Raw genomic sequence first — 22,192 nt, 5'->3', positions numbered from 1 at the left:
GCAGTGGACCGATACCATCTCCAGCAGCAGAGAAAGAAGGGATTGTACTCGCTCTTCGCAACAGAAAACTCCATGTAAACCCATCAGCTGTTTCTCCGGGACAACATTTCGAGTGGTAAATGAATCCTAAGATCAGCCGCGTGTATACGATCCAAGAGTATCCAGAGCACATGTCACGTCTGTCCAAATCTCACTTATTTTATGTGATCGGCGAAAATAAACTTGAAGTTCATGAAAAAAACGAGTGTGTGTCACTCATTGTTGTGGCTTCTTTATAAACTAAATTGGACTTTTCAAGAGACGTCTGGTCTTTTGTGTTTCAGAATAAAATACCTTTAAGACACGAGTGATGAACGGGTGAGCGAGAGGATTTTTACTTTAATACCCATCGACCCCTCAGGGGCCACGTTATATATTTCTGTTCTAAGGGGCCCTCAAGCCGAAAGAACAAAGTGTACAAATAAAGAATTGTATATGATGAGAGAATGTCAAGATGAATGAAAGGACCTTCGAAAATAAGATTCCTTATTAATTGGATTGTATATAATTGAATTTTAAGATTCTAAAAAACTATATTTCATATATTTTACCATTTAAAAAAAAAAGTGTTCTCATACCATAATTTAAATGTATTGTTTTGTTATTTTATATACATTTTATTTTTAAAAACATTATATAGAAACACTATGATGAGTATAAAACAAATACCAAGACAAATAAAAGGCAGAAAATTACATTATTAAGGTAACAGTAAATAAATAAAACAATCATTTTATGTACATTTTATTTATAAATATCGTATAAAAGCACTGCAAGAAAAAAAAATTTCAAACAAAGATTTTCAGGAAAATAAAAGTAGGGTTGAACTAGTAGTAGTATTGATTTTAAACATTTCAGTTTAACAGTTTTATTTTAACCTCAGGCCGCACTTTGCTCAGTCCTGGTTCATCAGTTATTGAAACAATACAATACAACGAATACGTGTCATGAAACAATCCATTAATAACGTATTTTGACGAGTAAAAATGTTTTTTTTCTCAAGAATGTAATTGAAAGAGTGTTATTGCAATGTTCAATGTTACAACAGCTTAAGGAAAGTTAACCCAATTCCTTTTAATACCTTTTATTATTACATTTAACCAGCTTTGAAACTAAACCCAAATTTATAAAAAACAACGTAATTCACATTGAGTTAGGGAAATGTTTAGTCAAATTTTACTGTAACATAAAAACATATTTATCATGTGGAAAACGTTGTTTAAAGTTATTTAATTAATTATGTGTTTATATTTTTTAGGCCTTTTAAAAAATGTATTTTAGACATTTTAATGCAAATTAAGGGCGTGTAAAAAACTTTGTAGTGAAGCTGATTAGCCTAAACTAACAAATACAATTGTCAAAAAACCGCATTTTATTATTATTTATCAACTACAAACCTACGAAAATAAAATGTTCAAACGTGAACACATAAAATAAGTGCCTGAGGACAAAGGAAAAATGAAAATGAAAAGCTGTGAATCGATCCCGGACGTCTGGGTCCAGAACTCTGAGCCACATGAGCTGCTGCTAAAATGTGAGATTCATGGACTTCATTCATGAGGGTCGTGGTTGTTAAACAAACTAAATCAGTCTCATGCACATGAAAAACAACTTTGTATCAAGTTTGTTTGCTAAGGTTTCAGAAAAGATTCTTCCAGTCTTCGTCCAGCGTCGATGCTTTAGACCAGTGGCTGCAGGAATAATAGTTTTAAGATCGACATCCATCGCTTTAGTTTGTTTCGCCCGTTTAACCAATCACTGCCTTAGACTGACGTTCGACCCGCCCACTTCATTTACATACGGACAACGAAATGTCAAAATGAGAAAAAGTATAAAAACATAAATAAATAGAATACAAAATTTATAACTATATCACAAAATGTATAAATGACAAAATGTGTATTTATACGTAAAATAGCTCCATTCTTTGACAAAAAACTAAATCAGAACTCATTTATTTATTTTGACATATTGATATTAATCCAAACATTTATTTATACATTTTGTCAGTATTAATACATTTATTTATACATAAATCATATATTGTCCTTCATACCCGAGTGCCTATTAGATCGAACACATTACATAACAATCTCCTGACATACTTTTTGATGTCAACAAATATTTAAGGATGAACAAAATGTCACCGGCGCCAACAGTTGCCATGACAGCAGTGACAATCAGCCGATTACCCAACACACACACACACACACACACAACCCATCATGTGACGCACACAACTGATGTTTCCCTTTCTCAAAACCCACGACATAGAAAGGAAAACATTCAAAAACTATTTCAAATCGGTAAATATTGGGTTTTTTGTATAATATTAATTCGATTTTGTATGTAGTTTCACTGTGGATTTGCCTCATTTTTGTCATTTTGAGTTTGTTTCATTATTCAACGAGGCGACGCAATGTCATGTTGCGTTATTAAAAACAACTTTGCCTTTTAGAGATTTAGATTTAGAAGTATTTCTTCCCGCAAACATCAACATTATGGCCACGTCTGGTCTGAGCAACTGCAGCGGTTTCTTCTCTGGACACGTTTTTTTAATTTTTTATTTTAAATCGAACTAAAAGTCACGTGACTTTTTTGAGCCGAACGCGGCCGCCGGGTTACGCCGAGTCGAGGGAATCGTCTTCTTTGTTCGACTGAGATCTGAGTTCGAACGTAGAACCGGTTCTGCAACACGTCGGCCGTGACTAATGATGCGAGATAAGGCTCGACATGAAAACCAATATTTGACGACATTACGCCACATTGTTCGCTGCAGTTGACGGAGAAACGCGAGACGAGATCACTTTAACGATTGTAAGTGCTTTGTTTTCACCGCATGATTATCGATATCATTCATATCAAATCACTTCCTTCCTTCGAGTGGCGGGAAATTATTTTCAACAAGTTACAACAAGCTAAGCTAGCAAGTTTGCCATCAACTGAAACATGTTTTGATTGATACTTTAACATTTAAATATTACGAAATTCACAACCTTAAGTAACCCCTTTTTAGAATGATTATCTCAGACACAAAGATATGAATACTTACAAAAACATTTTGACACATTATAGCTAACAGGGTAGCTGATATGCTGTGTAAGACAGTTATTAGCAAACTTAGCATCATGCTAACTCGAGAAAGCATACTAACTGTAGAATAAAACCAAACAAAAACTCTGGTCATTGTTATCATATAAACATTTTAACATCTCATTGTTTTGCCGTCTTTTAATTCCATATTTAATCTCTGTATATATTGTTGACTACGTTTCCCCAGACAATTTTTTTGTCGAGGTATTACAATTATTTCTTAAGATCATTGACAGCTAACCTGAGTTTGAGTCTCTGATAAAATGTATAATCTAATAAAGTGTATCTAATAATAATTGAGTCATTTAAAAGGTATTTACACGAAATTACATCATCAGAAAATGTATAAAAATGTACCAAATTGTTTTGATATATTTTTTAAACTATATGTTAGCATCATACATTTCCCTAGTGGTTAAGGAGTTATGAATAGTAGGTAAGTAAGTAAGTAATGTAAGTAATATAAAGCATATAATTAATGTACATATTTCTGAATTATAATTAGGAAAAAAATGTATTTTCTTGAGAAAAAAGTTAAATAGAAGGGCTTCCTTTTTTACATGACATGAATTTAATGACCTTTAGTATTGTATTTTAAGGGGGAAAAAGACATATTAAACACTATTTCACTTCCTCCATTTATTTATTGGAGGACAGTACCTTGTCATCAACTAAGTTGTCGCAGAATTTGGGAAGTTGACAAAGTTGTAACTGCTTTAATTTTCTTTATTTTAATTATGCCAAACATTAGCTTTAAAAGCTAATGGAGTGGACTGTATCCTCTCGTCCTCAGTCATTGCCCGGATTTCATGGTTCCATTCACTGCAGAGGACATATTCACTGCCGCAATCTAGAGGCTTGGAATTAAATTAAACACAAAAATGCTGCAAATATTTGTATTTTTAAAACTATATACAACATTTTAAATAAAGAAATTGAATTATATTATCCAATTGTCATAAAATAACCATTACAATTATAATTTCTTTTTCAATTTTGATTTGAAAGTTTTAAAAGAAATGTTAAATAGTTAGATATATATATATATATATATATATATATATATATATATATATCAAGGTTCTCGCCAACACCATTCAGCATAGGGGCCCCCTCCGCTGTGATTTTGATCCCCTAAGTTGTGAAATTGGCCCTGACTCTGTGTTTCAAGTGGAATAGGGGGGACATTCTTAATTTCCTGCCTTTATTTCATAAAAATTAGCAGGAAATAGTGTTTCAGAATGTTACGAAATCCATACACAGGTCCACCTACGCTGTGAAAAAATCCTGGTGAGAATAGTATATATATATATATAGTATTATATAGCAATACAAGTTTTGTGATTCTGGTAAAAGAATAAACAGAGATGTTAGTCAAGTTGACTATAACCATTTTATATAAAAACAGGTTATTATTTTGAAGCCATAATTTACCTCTCCATGTATAAAAATGAAGAATCTTACGATCGATCTTAAATCTTGACGCCAATAATTGGAATCCAAACACAAGACACTCCAAGACTCTACTTGTGCGACGCACACTTTTTTAAAAGAAAAACCCACACAGTCTTGTGTCGGTCTCCTTCATACACTCATGGTTCCACAAAGATATCCCGGAGATTAGACGCGGCAGACGGAGCGAGATAGAGAATCTCTCGGACCGGCACCGATACGATCGCAGAGCCGGCGGTGTATTGTACGCAGCCTGGCAAGAATGATAATAACAGGGAGCGGACTTGCTGCAGCGTTCAGGTGGCTTAGTGTGTGGGTCCAGCTAAACGCACAGTGGGAGCCGAGAGAGGGTCCGGTTGTGCTTCACACGAGGGCCGCTGGAACCTTCTATCGGCGACGCATCTCGCTTTAATGCAAACACGAGGCTCCTCCTCCTCCTCCTCCTGGACGCCATCGCATTAGCGCCCGGACTGAATGTGTCGGCTCAGAACTTCGCTAGCAAACAAACGGAGCGACAACGCCAACGGCTCCCTATGCAGAAGTCCTTGACCCACCGATGGCGTCCGTCCAGGAAGATGAATCGTCGAGGCCGCCGGACGGAATTGAAATTTGCTCGTTGCTTGCCCTTTGACCTCTCAGTATATATAACCGCGAACGTGTTCAAACGAATCGCGTGTCGCTTTCAGTCCGGCCGCGACTTCTGACCCGCTTCTAAATATAATCGGCGAGCGCTGAAAAAAAAAAAGGGGAAGCAAAAATATTTGTTGACACGACTTGTTTTAAAAGTTTTCTATGACAAAAATTGTATTAAATCATTGTTACTTTTCTACTAAACTGGTGTGAGTGTTGAAGTAAAACTGATGATATGGTGTTTTTGCTGTAAGATGAGTTGATTTGAGTCCATATTTAACCATAATGAGGTATAAGTATTGGCAAGAATCTGGCAATACTATCTACGATACAATGTATAGAAAGTAAGTAAGTAAGAAATGGTTACTTCTAGAGCGCCTTTATATAATGATACTGTAGTAAAAAGGATATACGTGTAGTATTATCAAGTACTTGACTCTGGTGTTGTAGTATTTACAGACCACATGACTCTTGACGAAGTCGTAACTGCTTTCATTTGTTTTCAAACCAATATATGTCCAAACATCAGCTTTAAAAAATGCTGGAGTCACTGTATCCTCTCGTCCTCAGTCATCTCCAAGATCTCAGTAATTTGTAATTTGATCAATTATACAATGTTTATTGGCAAGAATCTGGCAATACGATACATAAAGATAAAGGGCCAAAAATACTATACATTGTGATACTGCAGGAACATGTATATGTGTGTAGTATTGTCCAGTACTTGACTCTGCTGTTGGCATAGTGTAGTAACAAGTATATATGTGTAGTATTGTCCAGTACTTGACTCTGCTGTTGTGATACCGTAGTAACAAGGATTTATGTGTAGTATTGTCGAGTAAAAAAAATTGTTTATTGTATTTATTGTAAACACTTGAACTTCAAACCAATTAAGTACGATGGTCAAAATTTAATATGATTTGAAGGCAAAAAAAACATGACACTGTGTCGTCAATTATCGACACAGTATCGTGAAAGAAATACAGCAAAACATTAGAGAATTGATATTTTTAATTCAATTTAAAAAAAATGGTTAATTCCATCTTGGCTGCTTTAAGAATTATTTACAATATTTTAGAAAATCGTTTTTCACAATAAAAAAAACAAGTTACGTTAACGGTTGAAGGTTCTGAGTACATATATACTGTATATATGTACATGTATAACCTCCTAACACAGGGGTGGCCCCGTGAAATTCTATTCGACGGCCCTTCATTCATTGCCTTTGTTACTATTAGTGCAGGCAAAGCAAGAAACTTGCGGTTTACTAAAAAGTAAACACATGTGAAAAAAAAAGAATGGCAAACTACATGAAACATAAAACATTAAATGGCAAAATATTAATCAAATTTGTCACAAACGTTCATAAAGGAAAAACCTATGATTTCTTTATGGTACATTTTATTGTCCTCAGAATTAGGTCAAGTAAAAGACTTTTTTTATATATATATTTTGAGTTGAAATTTAAGCTTCTTAATTATGCGACTTTCAGATCCAGTAAGTTTTACTACATCATCATTGTTTTAGTACATCAATTATACCGTTTTTTTTCATTTGCAATCATTTTCCTCTAATGTTCAGTTGTGATCTACTAACTTGTTCTTTTCTTTATTTACCTGTGATATTATACAGTTAAAATAGAAACTTTTAGAAGATAAAGTACAGTTTTTCATTGACAAAGTGACTTTGTCGTGTTTATTGAAAACAATCAAAAACTTCCTTGATACTTTGTTCTGTTTAACGCTGGGTACCAACTCAACTTCACACCGTTATATCACCGTTTCTTCCATAAATAAAAAATAACAATAGTACAAACTAAGAAACCGGGTCACAGTTACCAACAGTGTTTTAGTATCAGCCAGACTGGGTCAACAAAAGTGATCTATTTTGCAACAATCGATGGGATTTCTGCCAAAACAAAGACTCGACATTTAACAAAACCAATCTTGGTTCAGGTATCTAGAAATTTCCCCAAATCTCTTGGAACTTCGTGGTCACACATTACACAAGGTAGAACAAACAGCAGGGTCAGTGAATTCAAATTCATCAGTACCGTGCTAGGTGACCCCCAAAACCACTCTTTGAAAGTGATCCAAAAAAAGTAGTAGTTTTTATCGTGGCATATTTCAAGGGAGAACAAAAACACAAGTTTGCAACTACACAACCATCTTGTACGTGTAAGAGTCGACTCTGGCGCCGACAGAACACCCCCATTGACAACTCCTGGAGCGGCTGTTAAGACTAGTCTACCTGACTATTAAGGGGTTTTCCCACCATATTTAGCCCAGTTTGTGACACGACACGTGGTTCCAGTTTCATTCCTTCACATATAAAGGTTTCATTTCTGATCTGTTGATATTCAACCATTGCTCACTTCATCCGGAGAATATTTAGAAGTTGTTGTGCAGACCTCAGGGCCTTGTACTGTACCAAGTACTGGACATTCCTAGTTGGGATCAGGACATGGGTCAGTGAGTACTTACTGTTGTTGGACTTCAGGTCCCGGTGGATGACCGGTACCAGGGCCTCGTTGTGCAGGTACACCATCCCCTTGGCGATCTGCACCGCCCAGTTGACCAGGACGTGGGGCGGTATGCGTCGCCCCGCCAGCGCTCTGCTCAGAGCCCCTCCGGACGCGTACTCCATGACCAGGCAAAGGTTGGGTTCCTCGAGACATACTCCTATCAGGGCGATGATGTTGGGGTGAGTCAGCATGGCGAAGAGTCGGGCCTCCTGCCGGACGTTCTGCGCCGTCACGCTGATGTCTTCGTCCGGGTCCTGCCGGGCGGCCTTCACGGCCACCAGCCCTCCTCGCCACGTGCCGCGATACACCTTCCCGAACCCGCCGACCCCGATCACCTCCTCCAGGCTCAGCTCCCGGAAATCCACCACCGCCGGCTCGAAGTCGCCCACCACCGCCGGTCCCAGCTCCCCGACCACTCCGGCCGCAGGAAGCTTCCCGTATCCACTGGGCTTGAAGGAGCCATAGTTGGACGGGAAGATCCCAACCTTGTTGTTGACCTTTCCCGCCCACCAGCCTTCGTCCCCCGAGATCTCGGAGTCCAGAGAAAGGACCTCCACCAGGTCGCCTTTGCGTAAGGTGAGCTCATCTTTGCAGGAGGCCTCGTAGTCGAACAGGGCCGTCCACACCGGGTTGGTGAAGTTCCCCTTTTGCGCTTGATCCAGGTTCTTCCAGTTGGACAGCGGGCCTCGGCTAAATATGTTCTTCAGCGGCTCCATGGAGCCTCGGACAGATGTTTTGACTGGATCCGCTTCTGAGCCTCAAGGGCTGAAAATAAAGTACAAAGGAGTACTTTATCGTGCCTCGCTCCCTTTCCTGTCTTTCTAGTGGGTTCATCAGGGATCGGTTAAATGTGTTCCAAATGCTTTGACAACCGGACAACACTCACTACTTTCCCACAGCCATCCTTGTGATCCTTTTATTTTCATGTAGTTTCCCAAGGCAAGCTTCTTTTAACGACACCATTCTGAGGGCATTAGCTCCGCTCCATCCTCCTCCTGATGCCACCTGTTGAATCCTTAAAAAACGAGGTTCAACAAAAAAAATGGGGGGGGATTAAAGAATCCAAGCTCTTGTGGAATCTTGAGGTTCATATATTTATAGCCATCGACTGCACCGGTCAAGCAGGAAGCAAAAGAGAAGCGGAGAAGAATAGCAGGAAAAGGAGCTTTTTTTTTTTCAGTCCAGCCAGACCAGAGTTTCTACGACAAGTCTTGACCACTTCATCCCAGATACACTTTGCAGACCCCCAGATGGAAGCCCCTCATCCCGAGGCGCCTCCATGCTCGCCCATCACAGAAACAAACATGCGCTTCAAAACTTTTTAAAATAAAATTTTAAAAAAGTGTGTTACTGGAAGAGATCCTCGTCACAAGAGATTAAAAAGAGATTTAAAAAAATAAAAAGGAAAATTGTCAAATAAAAACAATCCGGTTCGAGGAGTCGCCGGTGGATCCAGTCGTTATTTCGGGTGTCGAGACGGCGCCATAAATGTCCCAGGAACTTGTGATCAGAGTCCACTTCCTCGCCACGACCTCGAACCACTTCTACGTCGGAGGGTGTGGTTTCCAAACTTTTTTCCTTCTCCCAACAGGAAAGCGAGTCAGATGACAGCGCGGGATTGGTCGAGCTGGACGTGGCGAGGTGCATCCACTTCCTGGTGGCGGATTTCAGAGTAAGAGCGCGAGAGCGAGTCCGCGCGCACATTGTGGAAGTCTTGAGTTTTGTATTTTACTAGTTTATTACAATTAAATCCTTCTCGCTTGATAATCACAACCCGTCGTTTTATTTCGTGGAAATATCAACTATCTTTACTTACTCTGAACTATTATTTTGAAACATTTCCGGCTTTTATCTGGACAAAAAGATTCTGCTTTGTTTGCAAAAGTTTCACCGTAGTTTTATGTCAACAACGGATCCGAAAGTATAAAAACAACTCAAATCAAATATAATATGACATCAATATTTTATTTATCTATAGTTTTAAATATGTGATTAATTAATTCGCCCGCATTTATCGGAGATTCGAGAACATTCCGGTACATGGTGAGAAATAGTAATTAAATAAAGTAAATGTATATTATTATTTAGTATATCAAATATATATTTATTAAATTATCATTATTAAACACACCTATATTTGTATGGTGAGAAATAATAACAAACATGTATCTAATAAATGTCGTTGGTAATCACGTGACTTATAATAAATACAGTGAAGGTTGTTTTTGTTAACATTAGTTAAGTTGGCTCGAGTCGTGTGTTGGTTTGATAAGTTATTTATTAGTCAAACATGTGAGTCGTTCATCACAGCAGAGAGAAGAGAATCAGTGGAGGTTCAACATCCTCAGGGGCCACATTATATACTGTTGTGAGGGCCAAAAATAAACAAGTGAAAAAAAATCAGGTGATTAAATCAAGTATATATGCTGTTAATACGATTTTTTCTTTCTCTTTTAATCTAATATATAAAATTACATTTTTAAATATACTTCTTTCAATTTACTTAAGGCATTAAATACTCACAGACAAAAGCATATCGTACGTGTTTTTAAAGTGAGGGCGCCACCTGCTGACCTCTGAAAAATACGACCCCGAATCATGAAGCTTCTCTCATGGTCACGTTCGGAGAAAATGTAATTTGATTTTTATCATGTTCAACACAAAAACTTCCAGTGATTTATTCACTAACATTATTCTGGTTAGTGGCTGGTTAGTTGGTCACTAACACAACTTCAACTGAGAAAAATCTGGAACTTTAATCCTTGCGTTCGTGTCTTCTCGTTTATACTATTGTAACCGTTTGTTTTGGTGTCGAAACAAGAAGGATCTTTTTCTCCTGCAGTTAATACAAAACCCTGACCCGCTCTAGTAGAAGAACTCACATTTCTCCGATCCTTAAAACTCTTCACTGGCTTCCAGTTTCTTTCAGGATCAACTTTAAAATTCTGGTTCTTACTTTCAGATCTATTCATGGTCAGACCTTCCATCAGTGATCTGATCCAGCCTTACACCCCAGCTCGGGCTCTGAGGTCTGTGGATCAGAATCTACTGATGGTTCCTGAACACGGTTCAGGACCAGAGGAGAGAAATCCTTCCAGACTGTTGCTCCTAAGCTTTGGAACCATCTCTGTGTTTGATGATCTACTGACTCCTTCAAGAAACATCTGAAGACACTTTCATTTGAGCTTTTCCCTGATTTTCTGAGACTCTTGTCTTACTTTAATGTCGTGGAAATATTACAACAAAAACATTTTATACAACATGAAGCAACTGTTGACGTTCAAGACTCACGCTTCTAAACGAAAATATTAGTTTTATTTGAGGCGCCATCTTTTCCTGTGTTCGGTCTCTGCGAGGCGTCGTCGTCGGTCACCTTTGACCTTTGCTGTATGGAAACACTGCTTCCTTCTGTCGCTCCTTTTATCCCCCCCTCCTTCCTTGGGTTGCAGCCGCCATGTATTTGGACAACTGCCCCCCCCATCACAGGCGCTGAGTCAACGCTCCGGCAGGAAGGATGTCGCTGTTGTTACAGGGGATGCGAGGCTGCTGGACAGTGGGCGGAGCTTAACGACCATTTTTTAACTCTTTAACCGTCACCGAAGCAGGAATTATCGACGATATTTATCTCAGGAAGTATTTCAGTAACATTCAAATATTGTATGGGTTTTAATAAACATTTCAAATGTTTAAACTTTTGATTGTTATTTTTAGTGAAATGTTGTATTTTAAGCATATTTTTTTAATAATTGAAATAAATTACTTCAGTATGTAAGGTTTCATTTGTTTTAGGGAACATTTGAATTCAATAATTTGTAAATAGAAAGTTCATTTATTGAATTAACCCAATCGCCAACATATTTTTATCAACGTTTTTATTATTTTTAATTTAAATGAACAAATATTTTCAAAAATCAAACACAAATATTTAAATCAGAGTTTGAGATTTTAAATTGCAAAAAATTGAAAATATATTCTCAACAATTGTGAAAGGTTTAAAATAAAAGTCGTAACATTATTAAAAGAATAAAATAAACAAGATAAAAAAATATATATGTATTGAATTAACAAAGAATATAGGAAATGTGAATATAAAAAAAAGTTTAAAAACAACAAATTAATTCCCAAAAACATTCGTAGTCTTTTAAAATCGATATAAAAATGTTGGCACTAAACTCACATTTTTATAATGAATGTAAAAAGACTACGAATTGTAACATTTTGAATTGAAAAAAAAAAAATTGGGGGGGGGATTAGAAAATCTAAATATACGTGTCAATAATGAATAATTAATTTAGAAAATATTTGATTTTTGAAAAATAAATAATTAAATACAAGAAATTAAATAAACCGTTCGATATAGAAATTATTAAACTCAATAATTCGAAAAAGATACATTTTCTGACGGCACCGAAATACTTCCATACGTGTAATACTTTCAAAAAAGGCATTTTACATTTTTCTCTTTGTATTTTTTTAAGTTTTAAGAAGAGACGTTTGACCTAAACCTTGCAATACCCACACGAGCCACTGGATGTCGCCGTATGACACAAATCGCCTTCGACGACCTGTTCTACGAAACGACACCAGACTCGTCAATGACCAACAGACGTGCTTTCTCTAAATTGAAATATGATTTTATTTCACCCGTACAAAATAAAAATGTTAAAAGTCAACCTCTCTTCAGGAAGAGCTCCTCGTCTGCAGTTAAAACAATCTAAAAAGGAGAGGCGGGGGGGCAGTCGGGGGGAGATAGGAACATAAAAAAAAAAAAGAAGCCGAGATATGAAAACAATCCAGAGGACGAGAATAACAACTTTAAAAACAAAGTCATGGTCCAACTGCTTTTCTCTTCATTTGGTTGAGGGAGTTTACAGTGTGAAACTGAACTAACGTGGGGGTGCGGGGGGGTGACACTGACCTGTGGAAGCCTGGAGAGGAAACGAAAACCTGATGGATTCAGGGTGGTTTACAGTTCTCCTGATAAAACACATTAAAAATGGAAAGAAAACGGTCAAAAGAAGGTGGACTCGCAGGTATATCTGGGAGGCAGTGATCTGGGAGTGAGCGTCGTTTGTTGTTGTTTTTTTTTAAACCAAAAAAAGAAAAAAAGAAAAACTCTTAAAAAGCATCAAAATCCCTAGCGTCAAATAAAAGCATTTTAAAATGAAAATCGAATATACAACCAGTCGTTGTCTCTGCGGCAGTGGCGAGTCTCTGGCAGCTTTACAAATGAAGAAAAATGAGTGCGGAGGGAGCAGACGGCGGGGGGAGCTAAGAGTCGTAGTCGTCCTCGTCGTAATCCTCCGACTTCTGCGGCGCCGGCGGGGCCGGAGGCGGGGGGACGCTCATCATGGAGGGGTGGGGGGCGAAGGCCATGGCTGCCGGGGGCGGCACCGGCACCATGTCGCCCGCGTTCACGCACGGGGGGGCGACGGCGTTCATGCTGCGAGAGAGAAGGAGGTTTCAGGTTCAATGGTTTAGTTTCCTTTTTTGATTAAAATTCTATCATTTCTATATCAAAAGGATGAAATTGTGTGTTTTTTAACAATTTCGGTTCAATGGAGCCACCAGACAAAACCAATGGAGCACCGAGCTACTTGATCCCGTGCTGGCCGGCGTCATGTGATCGTCTCCCGACGCATGATTGACCGACGGGTCAGGACAGTAGCTCGGGACGCTTTTGGCTTTGGATTTAAAAGGCTACGATTAAAAAATGTTACCTTTTAATTGGTAAAAAATAATAACTAATTTTGAAAATATGACGTTTTTGTACAATTGTTTATTTTCTTTAAAGTTAAATATAAACATTATTAAGTTAAATTATCCAGTGACAAATTCAACCTTTCAATAAAGAAGTTAAAACATATATAAATATATAGTTCTATGTTAACAAACACCAAATATTAAGACTCGGTTTCTTACAGTTTATTACAAACTATACTGTCTTCCACAGCACCTCCCCTCTGGCAGAGGAACATGACGGCGACAGCTGAAAGCAGCGATGGACCAACGAAGCTTCATGAAACGGTGTCATAATCGTCACGGCTCAGTAGGTGGCGCCGTTACTTTAACAACAAGGAGAGGTTTCAATAGAATACTTGTTCGAGGAATCGATCAAAGAGAGGATGTGACATTGGTGGAAACTAGTAGTAGTAATCAACTAGGGGTGTAAGGAAATACAGATCAATGGAAATATTGCAGTTTTTTATTTTGCACTGTGTTTATTATCTTTTGTATATTTTGTATAAATTTCTTATCTGTATCCATTTTTCATATTTTTCACTTCCACAATCACGGAAGATTCCATGTATTGAAACCAATATGTACAGGCGAATAAAGCTGCTCTTGAATCTTGAATAATTAATGAAATCCTGCAAGATCCCGGCTATGACTGAGGACCAGAGGATACAGTGACTCCAGCAGCTTCGAAAGCTGACGTTTAGACACATTTTGGTTTCGAAACAAATTAAACTAGTTACGACTTCGTCAAGAGTCATGTGGTCTGTAAAATGTGCAACACCAGAGTCAAGTACTCGACAATACTACAAAGATATCCTTGTTACTACAGTATTAGCAAATATTGCATGTTGCTCCTGTATGGTATCGCCGGATTCTTGCTTATTCACCCAGGACGCTTCACAGACTGTACAAGAAATACACTGATAATGATAATTATAATAATACTACTTATTTATATAGTACTTTTTAAACCGTAGTTACAAAGTGCTTTACATAAAAGCAAACAACTACAGTTAAAAATGACACAATCCATTAAAACAGTAATAAAAACAAGACAAAATAACACGCGTTCCATTCATGGAAAATATAATAGTAGATAATAGAGAGTAAAAGCCCATCGATGAACCCAGTTAAGGTCATTAAAAGTGTGTTTTTGAAAGAGATTTAAAGGATCTGGTGAAGTCGTCCACAAGAAGCAACATCAACGCTCCTACCTCGGGAACCTGGACGCTTCCTGCGCGTTGGTCTGAGCGCAGTCGTCCTCCTCCCCGTCAGTCTCCGTCTCCTCAGAGTCGTCCTGAAGAAAAGCACAAGTCCGTTCAGACCGAGACCACGAGGGGTTTGTTGGCGACAGCCGACCCACCTCCTGCTCCGACTCTGTGCCGGACAGCTTCTTGTCTTTGCCTTTCGAGCTCGGGCCTCCGTTTTTGTGAGCCGACCCAGGTTTACGACCCCTAGAGGAGGACGAACAAAAATCACATTAACGATTGTCTGTTGATGTCAATCAAATCCTGGCTGTTGGTGACACTTATCAACTGGCAAACATCGACACCTTCACTTGAACAAGGCTGGAGACTCTCTCTGACACTATCATTACAGTACAAAACTACAATTCATCTTTTCAGCCCCTTTTACAGCTCAATAATGCAGCCATTTCACTCAATCGTGAATATTATTATGATTATGATTATTGGATACATCAAGCATTTATTTAATGCGCACTTCGACCAATCAGTGTCACGTTTTGTAAAGTTGTCAATTTGTACTTGTTGTCATTTATGTCTCCGTCTGTCTGTGAACTGTGCGGCGCAGGTTGCTACACTCGGTTGCTACACTCGGTTGCTACACTCGGTTGCTACACTCGGTTGCTAGACTCGGTTGCTACACTCGGTTGCTACACTCGGTTGCTAGACTCGGTTGCTACACTCGGTTGCTACACTCGGTTGCTACACTCGGTTGCTACACTCGATTGCTACACTCGGTTGCTATGGTGACCATCTTGCCAGCGAGCTGACTTCACGCGGCTCAGTATATCAACGAAGGTAATACCAACTTATGATCTACTCAAACACTAGTGATCCAGTCACTCGTCTCTTTCAACCTCCTTTGTTAAAGCAACATATTGTAAGAACTTTTCATCTCGTCTCAGTTGTTTTCTTAGAAGACCGTGAACTTCCAAACAAACCTGTCCGTCTTCGCCGTATGCTAACGAGCTAAGTTGTTAGCGTCATTTATAAAGTGTTATGTGTGCGTCTTCACCGTATGCTAACGAGCTAAGTTGTTAGCGTCATTTATAAAGTGTTATGTGTGCGTGTACAAGGAGGTGGATTTATTATTCATTTGGTGACATGGCGACGCGCCGGCGGCTCCTCTCTGATGTCGTTAGTAGTGATATTTTTCTCCGATCATGTCGGCACAGAAGCGCGGAAATATAAACAAAAGGGAAACATCGCATCGTTTTCCTTCTCTAAACCCCCGGAAATATCGCATTAATACCGATATCTCAATTCAAGACACCAATATCGAATATCGCACATTCTTCCAATATCGTGCAGCCCTAATCATAAACATTATAGCTTTGATACCGTCTTTAATTTCTCATCCTACGTGAGGATGTCCCAAGAACGCTTCAGGAACGAGTTCAGAAAGTATTTGGAATATGTTTGAATATGTGCAGAAATGTTGAGTTATTCTAATATCTAGCTAAAGAGCGTCTGGAATGACACCGCCACGATAGCGGAGGTTCTACTCAGATATTCTAAGAGAATATTTCGAACTGCGGGAATTTCATTCTTTCAAGCATCAAAGTTCGCAGTAGGACGTACCTTAGGGTAACTTTATAAATGTCATCCCAGCCTCTGCGCACCATATTTACATGCATTTTTCCACAATACAATTCCTTGAAAAGCATAGCATCATATCCCAGCTCGGATAAGAAAGAATTACCGAGACATTTTTGTTACCTGCGAGAGAATTTCTCCGTCCCACCCTCCGTGTGGTTCTCGTCACCGTCGGCCTGCATGTCGGGCACCGTGGCCACCAGGTCTTTCAGGAAATCAAACTGCTGCTCCAGCTCGATGCACTGTTTCCTGCGGACCACAACACACCAGTGAGTGTCGCGCGCACACACACACACACTAATGTAAATAGTGAATTACTTACAAGTGTGAAGTTGTCATAGTTTTGGCATTCCTGGACTGAGTCACGTGACATGCCTTTGTGAGCAAGGATTCCAAGAACAACTCCAACGCTCTTGCTGATGCAGTGGTAAAGGAAGAAACAACATAGATTTTGCACTTCTACTTGTCGAGTTAAACGTTTTACCCAAACTTAGGCCACTAAGACCAGAGCTAACAGAAGCTCCCAGAGGTTCCCGTGTCAGAGTGAAGACGTGCTTAAGTTTGTCACGCTTACAACCATCGTAATAATAATAATAATAATAGGGCTCTGAGGTCTGTGGATCAGAATCTACTGATGGTTCCTCGCACACGGTTCAGGACCAGAGGAGAGAAATCCTTCCAGACTGTTGCTCCTAAGCTTTGGAACGATCTCTGTGTTTGATGATCTACTGACTCCTTCAAGAAACATCTTAAGACGTTTCTATTTGTTCAGGCTTTTCCTTGATTTTCTGGAACTCCTGTTGTGTTATCAGTTCTATCTTGATCTTTAAAGTATATACTTTATTGAATATTGTTTTGATTGTTTAAGCGCTTTGTGACCCTCGTCTGGAAAAGCGCTATACAAATAAAAATTACTTACTTACTAACTTAATTATAACAGTAAACGGGGTCATAGAAGGATACAGATAATAACAGGGACTGCAGCTGCCACTTTTCCAATTTCCTCATCCGTTTGCATTATCTTCTTAATGCGTGCCTGCAAAATAAAACAACATACTTCATAGCAAACGCATACATGACTTCACGCTTCAGTCAAAAACACATGTATTTACTTACAGTCGTTGACGCTACTGTTAGCAGTTAGCTTATAATGCTAAAAACAAAAGTGCTCGGCGCACCCGTTGGATTGCCGCGGTAAGGTTTGGAGTTTTTTATACGACATATTTAACACCATAAACACACGTTTGGAGTTGGGAAGTCCAACAACGTGGAACACGTTACACTCGGCGTTTTATTCGGAAGAACCAAACGGGCCGAATAGCTTTAGCTTTACAGTGACGCCGGTTCGGCAAAGTTCAAAACTCACCGGAGGAAATCTCGCGTTGTATTTCTTCTTTTTACTAGGCATGATCGAATCCCCCCAGTTGCTGATAGAAAAATAAAATTCGATATAAGCCCTATTACTTGTTCAGGGCATGTATAATACTCCACAACGTGCTAGCGTTAGCTTGTCGGCTAGCTTCTTAGAGCGGTGACGTCATGCGTTTCGCCTCGTAGGTCGGTTCTGTTCCGTCGGGTCCTAGCGCCAGCTGTGTTTGAAGGATTGACAGCTTCCAAAAGTCATCATAATAAGTTTTCTTTTCTTTTTTTTTGTTGCATTGATGCTTGTTTATAGTCGTTATGATGACGTGTTTGTCAATATTCTATTCTTGCCGATCTTTAATAAAAGGCTACGAATGATCAGTTTGATATAAAACCCTTTGATCTTCATCAAAGGTAGGAGTGTCTCCACTATTAATAAGACATAAAGTCGATGTGAGGACATTCCCCTGCCAGAGTGATAGACATTCATATTTATATATTTATTAATATGTATTAATTTCTCTGGAGATCTCTTTCAGGAAATTGGGTGAAGCATCTATTTGTCTCTGTCCCCTCGATGGACGAATCAGGAAAACCACAAGATAACTTATGTAATAATAGGAATAATTATAATACAGTTAATTTGAAGGATACTTTTTGGACACTCGAGGTCACCGTACATTTAAAACATCAAAGACAGACAGACAGACAGACAGACAGACAGACACTTCTGTCCAGCAGCAATTACATATCAATTCAAAGAAACATCCATAAATAAACACATGTAAAAACAATCAAATAAATGGATGCAAAACATATAAAAAGACATTAATTCAAAAAATAGAATTGCATATTAAGCATGAGGGAAGGTTCTGTTCTAACACCTTGTGGCAAAAGGAACAAAGGACGTCTCGAGACGTTCCGTTCTGCAGTGCATGGAGAGGAGCCTGTTGCTATGGTTACTCTTCTGAGCTGCCATGGTGTCACGCAGAGGGTGTCGAGGGTTACTCAGGATGACCGCCGGATATATAAGTCTTCATCCTCTTCTCCAGCGCTGCCCCTACACTTGTCCTCATCACGGGACAAACATTTCCTGATCCGCCTGTAAGTGGGTTACTGTCTCTCGAGGTCGTGCCGTCGCCCCAACACGTGACCCCCAATAACAAGGCACTAGCTACGACAGACGGATAGAAAAAGGTGCAACATTATGACTGATCACATCGAAAGACCTGATGCTCCTCAGGGAGAAGAGTCTGCTCTGACACCTTCTTGTAAACGGCATTTGCCTGAGCTGACCAGTCCAGTCTGTGGTCCAGGTGGACTCCCAGTGGAAAAAACTATCCAATGAAAAAAAGGGAATCAGTTAGAAAAAAAAAATGCTTAAATCAATTAAAATGTTTATTGAAGTGAAAACCCCTTTTGAAGTCGATATTTATATGGTTTTATTTTTTTTTAATCTAATTGAAAATGTATTGTTTTGATTAAAGAAACATTGGAAAAAAAAGGGGAAATATTGTTTTTTATTGAAGTCTTATTTCTTTCTATGAATACGTTTTTGATGGTTATTTTTTAAAAAAGAAACGTTTATTTTGATCAACAGTTTACTTTCTTGACTTTTTTTTCTCTACTAAAGAAACTACGGCGCCCCCGAGGGGACATGAGGGGAAACGCTCAGGGAGAAACACATTAACCTGCATTTAATATTCTATTTTTCAATTCATATTTTATTTAAAAAAAAAGAAAGATTATTTGATACTCGAAGAGACAGATTGCATCATCAGCATTAATAAAAGAAGTTGCGCGTGTTGAAAGCGACGCACATGCGCAAATGGACCGAATCATTCACTTATTCTGTCCCAATCGGGTTGCCATCGAAACATGGCACTGCGCATGCGCTGACCACTATCCCCTACTTCCGGGCGTAGATCGGGCAGCGACGTACTGCGTGGAAACAACACCTCGATCCAGAAACTCGTGAAGGTTTGATTCATTAAACATTTCTCTTCTTTCTTCTTTCATTTTATAGGAAATATACATTAAATAACCTCAGTTCTGTCGTGCGCACGACCCCGCGAGCTCGCGACACATATATACCCTAAAATATTGACGTAATTGTGTGGATTTGTATCAGCTTAACTTATCTTAAAGTGAGCTGGTCTGGTGGGAAGTGAACGAAGACTTTCTCTGGACGAAAACAACTATTGCTCGGTTAGCAACGAGGCTAACAGTGACGTAAACAAACCAGTTTTGTTTTTCAAGAAACGAAAGTAAAAACCAATCAAAAATCGATACCTTTTCCGATCCAATGAGGAAATCGATGTCCATCAAAAGTTAGGTTTAAAATAAATACATTTAGGTGCAATAAACGGAATAACTTGTACTTTTTTTGTGTATTTGGAAAAGTATTTGGTTAAACATGTTTTTCCTTAAGTAACAAGGCTTTAATTTTGAATTAAAATATTTAAATTATTTTTCATTTAAGTATTTAAACTGTTAACACAAAGATATTATTTATAATTACTTATTTAAATATATAAATTAAAAAATATTAGGCAACGTTATTTATTAATGTAGAATAATTGACAGATGAAAGATATAAATAAAGACTTTTTTGTTATTTACATAACGTATTTAAAAGTCTTGAATGAATGAATGTAAAAAAAATACCTTTAATTAAAAGTTAAAATCTCTAAAATCGATTTCAAAAGATCAAATATTTGGTAACGTTAATTATTTATATGTGTTAAAATATTTCACAAATGCTTCGTAAACATTCAAAATCTAAATATACTTGATTGACACTTAATTACAGTCGTGGATCTAAAAAAAACAGTGTCAATTCAAAGACCTTCATCAGTCCAACCTATTTTTCATGGCTGAAAACCATTGTATTTTGTTTCCGTTTAAAAACAAACAAACTTTGTTTGTCCTTTGAGTTGTTTCTAAAAGTTGGTTTGAGCTGCAGAACCGTGATCATGTTCTCGTCTCGTTTCAGCAACATGGAGGAAGAAGCTCCGAAAGATGGCGAGGTGGAGCGCGAGTTCAGCGCCGACAGATACGCGGCCGAGGCCATGGCGGCGGACATGGACCCCTGGAACATCTTCAACGCCAGTTCGACCCCCAGATCCGAGTTCGACAGCTGGCTGGACAGCAACAGGCCCTCGCAGGTGAGGCGCTTCGGGAACCCGGAGAGCGGCACCAGCACCGTGGGCTGGATCGCCGTCCTGGGCCCGGACGACGGCGACCCCCTTAAGCCGGATCTGGACGGGCTCCAGGAGAGCTGGGAGAAACTGCTGGACAGCGGGCGGCCCGTCAGCTTCCAGAACATCAAGGAGCTGGCCTTGAACCACGACGTGCTGGCCGGCAAGTGGCTCATGCACCTGGACACGGGCTTCAAAGTGGACCAGGCCTGGGAATGCGTGGCGCGGGCGACCCTGGAGGGGAAGATCTACCAGGCTAAAGTCAGCCCCAGAAGCGACACGGGAGAGCGTCACGTCATCTGCATGTACAACAACGACTTCACGGACGAGGAGCAGGTGGTCCGACTGGACTCCCACATCCGCGCCTCGGGGGTCAAGTGCGGCCTCTCCTACAAGCCCGACGTCTACACCCACCTGGGAATCTACCGGAACAACCGCTGGAAGCTTTGTCCGACCATCTACGAGAGCAAGTTCAACCTGGAGTGTGTTCCTCGCTGCTCGCTCATCATCAACAAAGTGACTAACATGAAAGTGAGCTAAGCATGTCGGGCTGAGCGACTGCATGTTTGGGTTTTTTTTTAGTTGACTTGCTTGGACTCGGTGCCTGAAGTTTTGTTCGTACTCGACTGAGATGGAAGTTGACCTGCAGAGGAATACTTTGTTCTGTTCTAGTTCTCACTGCCAAATAAAGGTCGCATGTTTTCAATTCTTTTTGACTTGATTTTGTAGTCGTTTCTTTTAAAGAAGCTTGACTTATTATCAATTTGTTTAGAGGAACACACTCCAAATAACTCGGGGGGTCCCCGACTTTCTTTGTACCACGGATCGGTTTAACGTCGGCGTTATTTTCACAGACTGACCTTCAGATAAAAAGTTTGTATTTCACTCATCAGTAGTTAACAGGTTAATTTTTGAGAGAAAACTTGACTAAAACGAGAATCTTGACATGTCAAGAGTCAAAGACTTATGTTACTTCAAGGGAAATACCATGTTGTTTTCAAAATAAAACACCTTCCAGACAGTTGTAATCAATAGAACAGAATTGTTTTTTCTTTCTGTGCTGTTCACTAACAAAAGGTTCTGGTTCCCGAACCAGGGGTTGGAGACGACCGCCATGTTTTGAGTCCCTGTTGCTGATGGAACTTGTGAGGAACTATTTTCCTTCAAAACACCAGCAAGTGACTCAACTTTGAAGATAAACGAAAAAGATGGAACACAAATTTTCTCAAAGGACGATCAAAAGTTGTGATATTTGTGGAATACATTGACATTTCTGATATTGTTAAAAAATTCAAAGGTAAACGTGTCAACCA

The 22,192-nt window shown here is 39.1% G+C and overlaps 3 protein-coding genes across 3 annotated transcripts in view; 1 reads left to right on the top strand and 2 right to left on the bottom strand.

Annotated features, from left to right (window-relative positions):
- Positions 1-9,298, bottom strand: part of LOC148081687 (mitogen-activated protein kinase kinase kinase 11) — a 63,531-nt gene extending 54,233 nt beyond the window's left edge. The window contains exon 1 of the mRNA XM_087788650.1: positions 7,698-9,298. Within this exon, the coding sequence (XP_087644776.1) occupies positions 7,698-8,454 (757 nt within the window). The 5' untranslated portion in view covers positions 8,455-9,298. The remainder of the gene's footprint in view (positions 1-7,697) is intronic.
- A 3,052-nt stretch (positions 9,299-12,350) lies between these two features.
- On the bottom strand, positions 12,351-17,948 carry drap1 (DR1-associated protein 1 (negative cofactor 2 alpha)). Its single transcript, XM_087788655.1, has 7 exons — positions 17,684-17,948; positions 17,281-17,353; positions 16,640-16,733; positions 16,441-16,566; positions 14,841-14,931; positions 14,692-14,774; positions 12,351-13,181 (listed from the first exon to the last, which is right to left on the bottom strand). Exons 1-7 carry the CDS (start codon positions 17,723-17,725, stop codon positions 13,010-13,012), a joined length of 681 nt encoding a protein of 226 aa, XP_087644781.1. The 5' UTR covers positions 17,726-17,948; the 3' UTR covers positions 12,351-13,009.
- A 1,611-nt stretch (positions 17,949-19,559) lies between these two features.
- c4h11orf68 (chromosome 4 C11orf68 homolog) lies at positions 19,560-21,585 on the top strand. Its single transcript, XM_087788654.1, has 2 exons — positions 19,560-19,659; positions 20,675-21,585. Exon 2 carries the CDS (start codon positions 20,679-20,681, stop codon positions 21,417-21,419), a length of 741 nt encoding a protein of 246 aa, XP_087644780.1. The 5' UTR covers positions 19,560-19,659; positions 20,675-20,678; the 3' UTR covers positions 21,420-21,585.
- The last annotated feature ends 607 nt before the right edge of the window (positions 21,586-22,192 follow it).

Source organism: Callionymus lyra, chromosome 4, assembly GCF_982586985.1.
Source record: "Callionymus lyra chromosome 4, fCalLyr1.hap1.1, whole genome shotgun sequence".
In the NCBI taxonomy this organism is placed as follows: Eukaryota; Metazoa; Chordata; class Actinopteri; order Syngnathiformes; family Callionymidae; genus Callionymus; species Callionymus lyra.
Note: the sequence above shows the minus strand (reverse complement) of the source record. Positions and strands in the feature narration are given on the sequence as shown.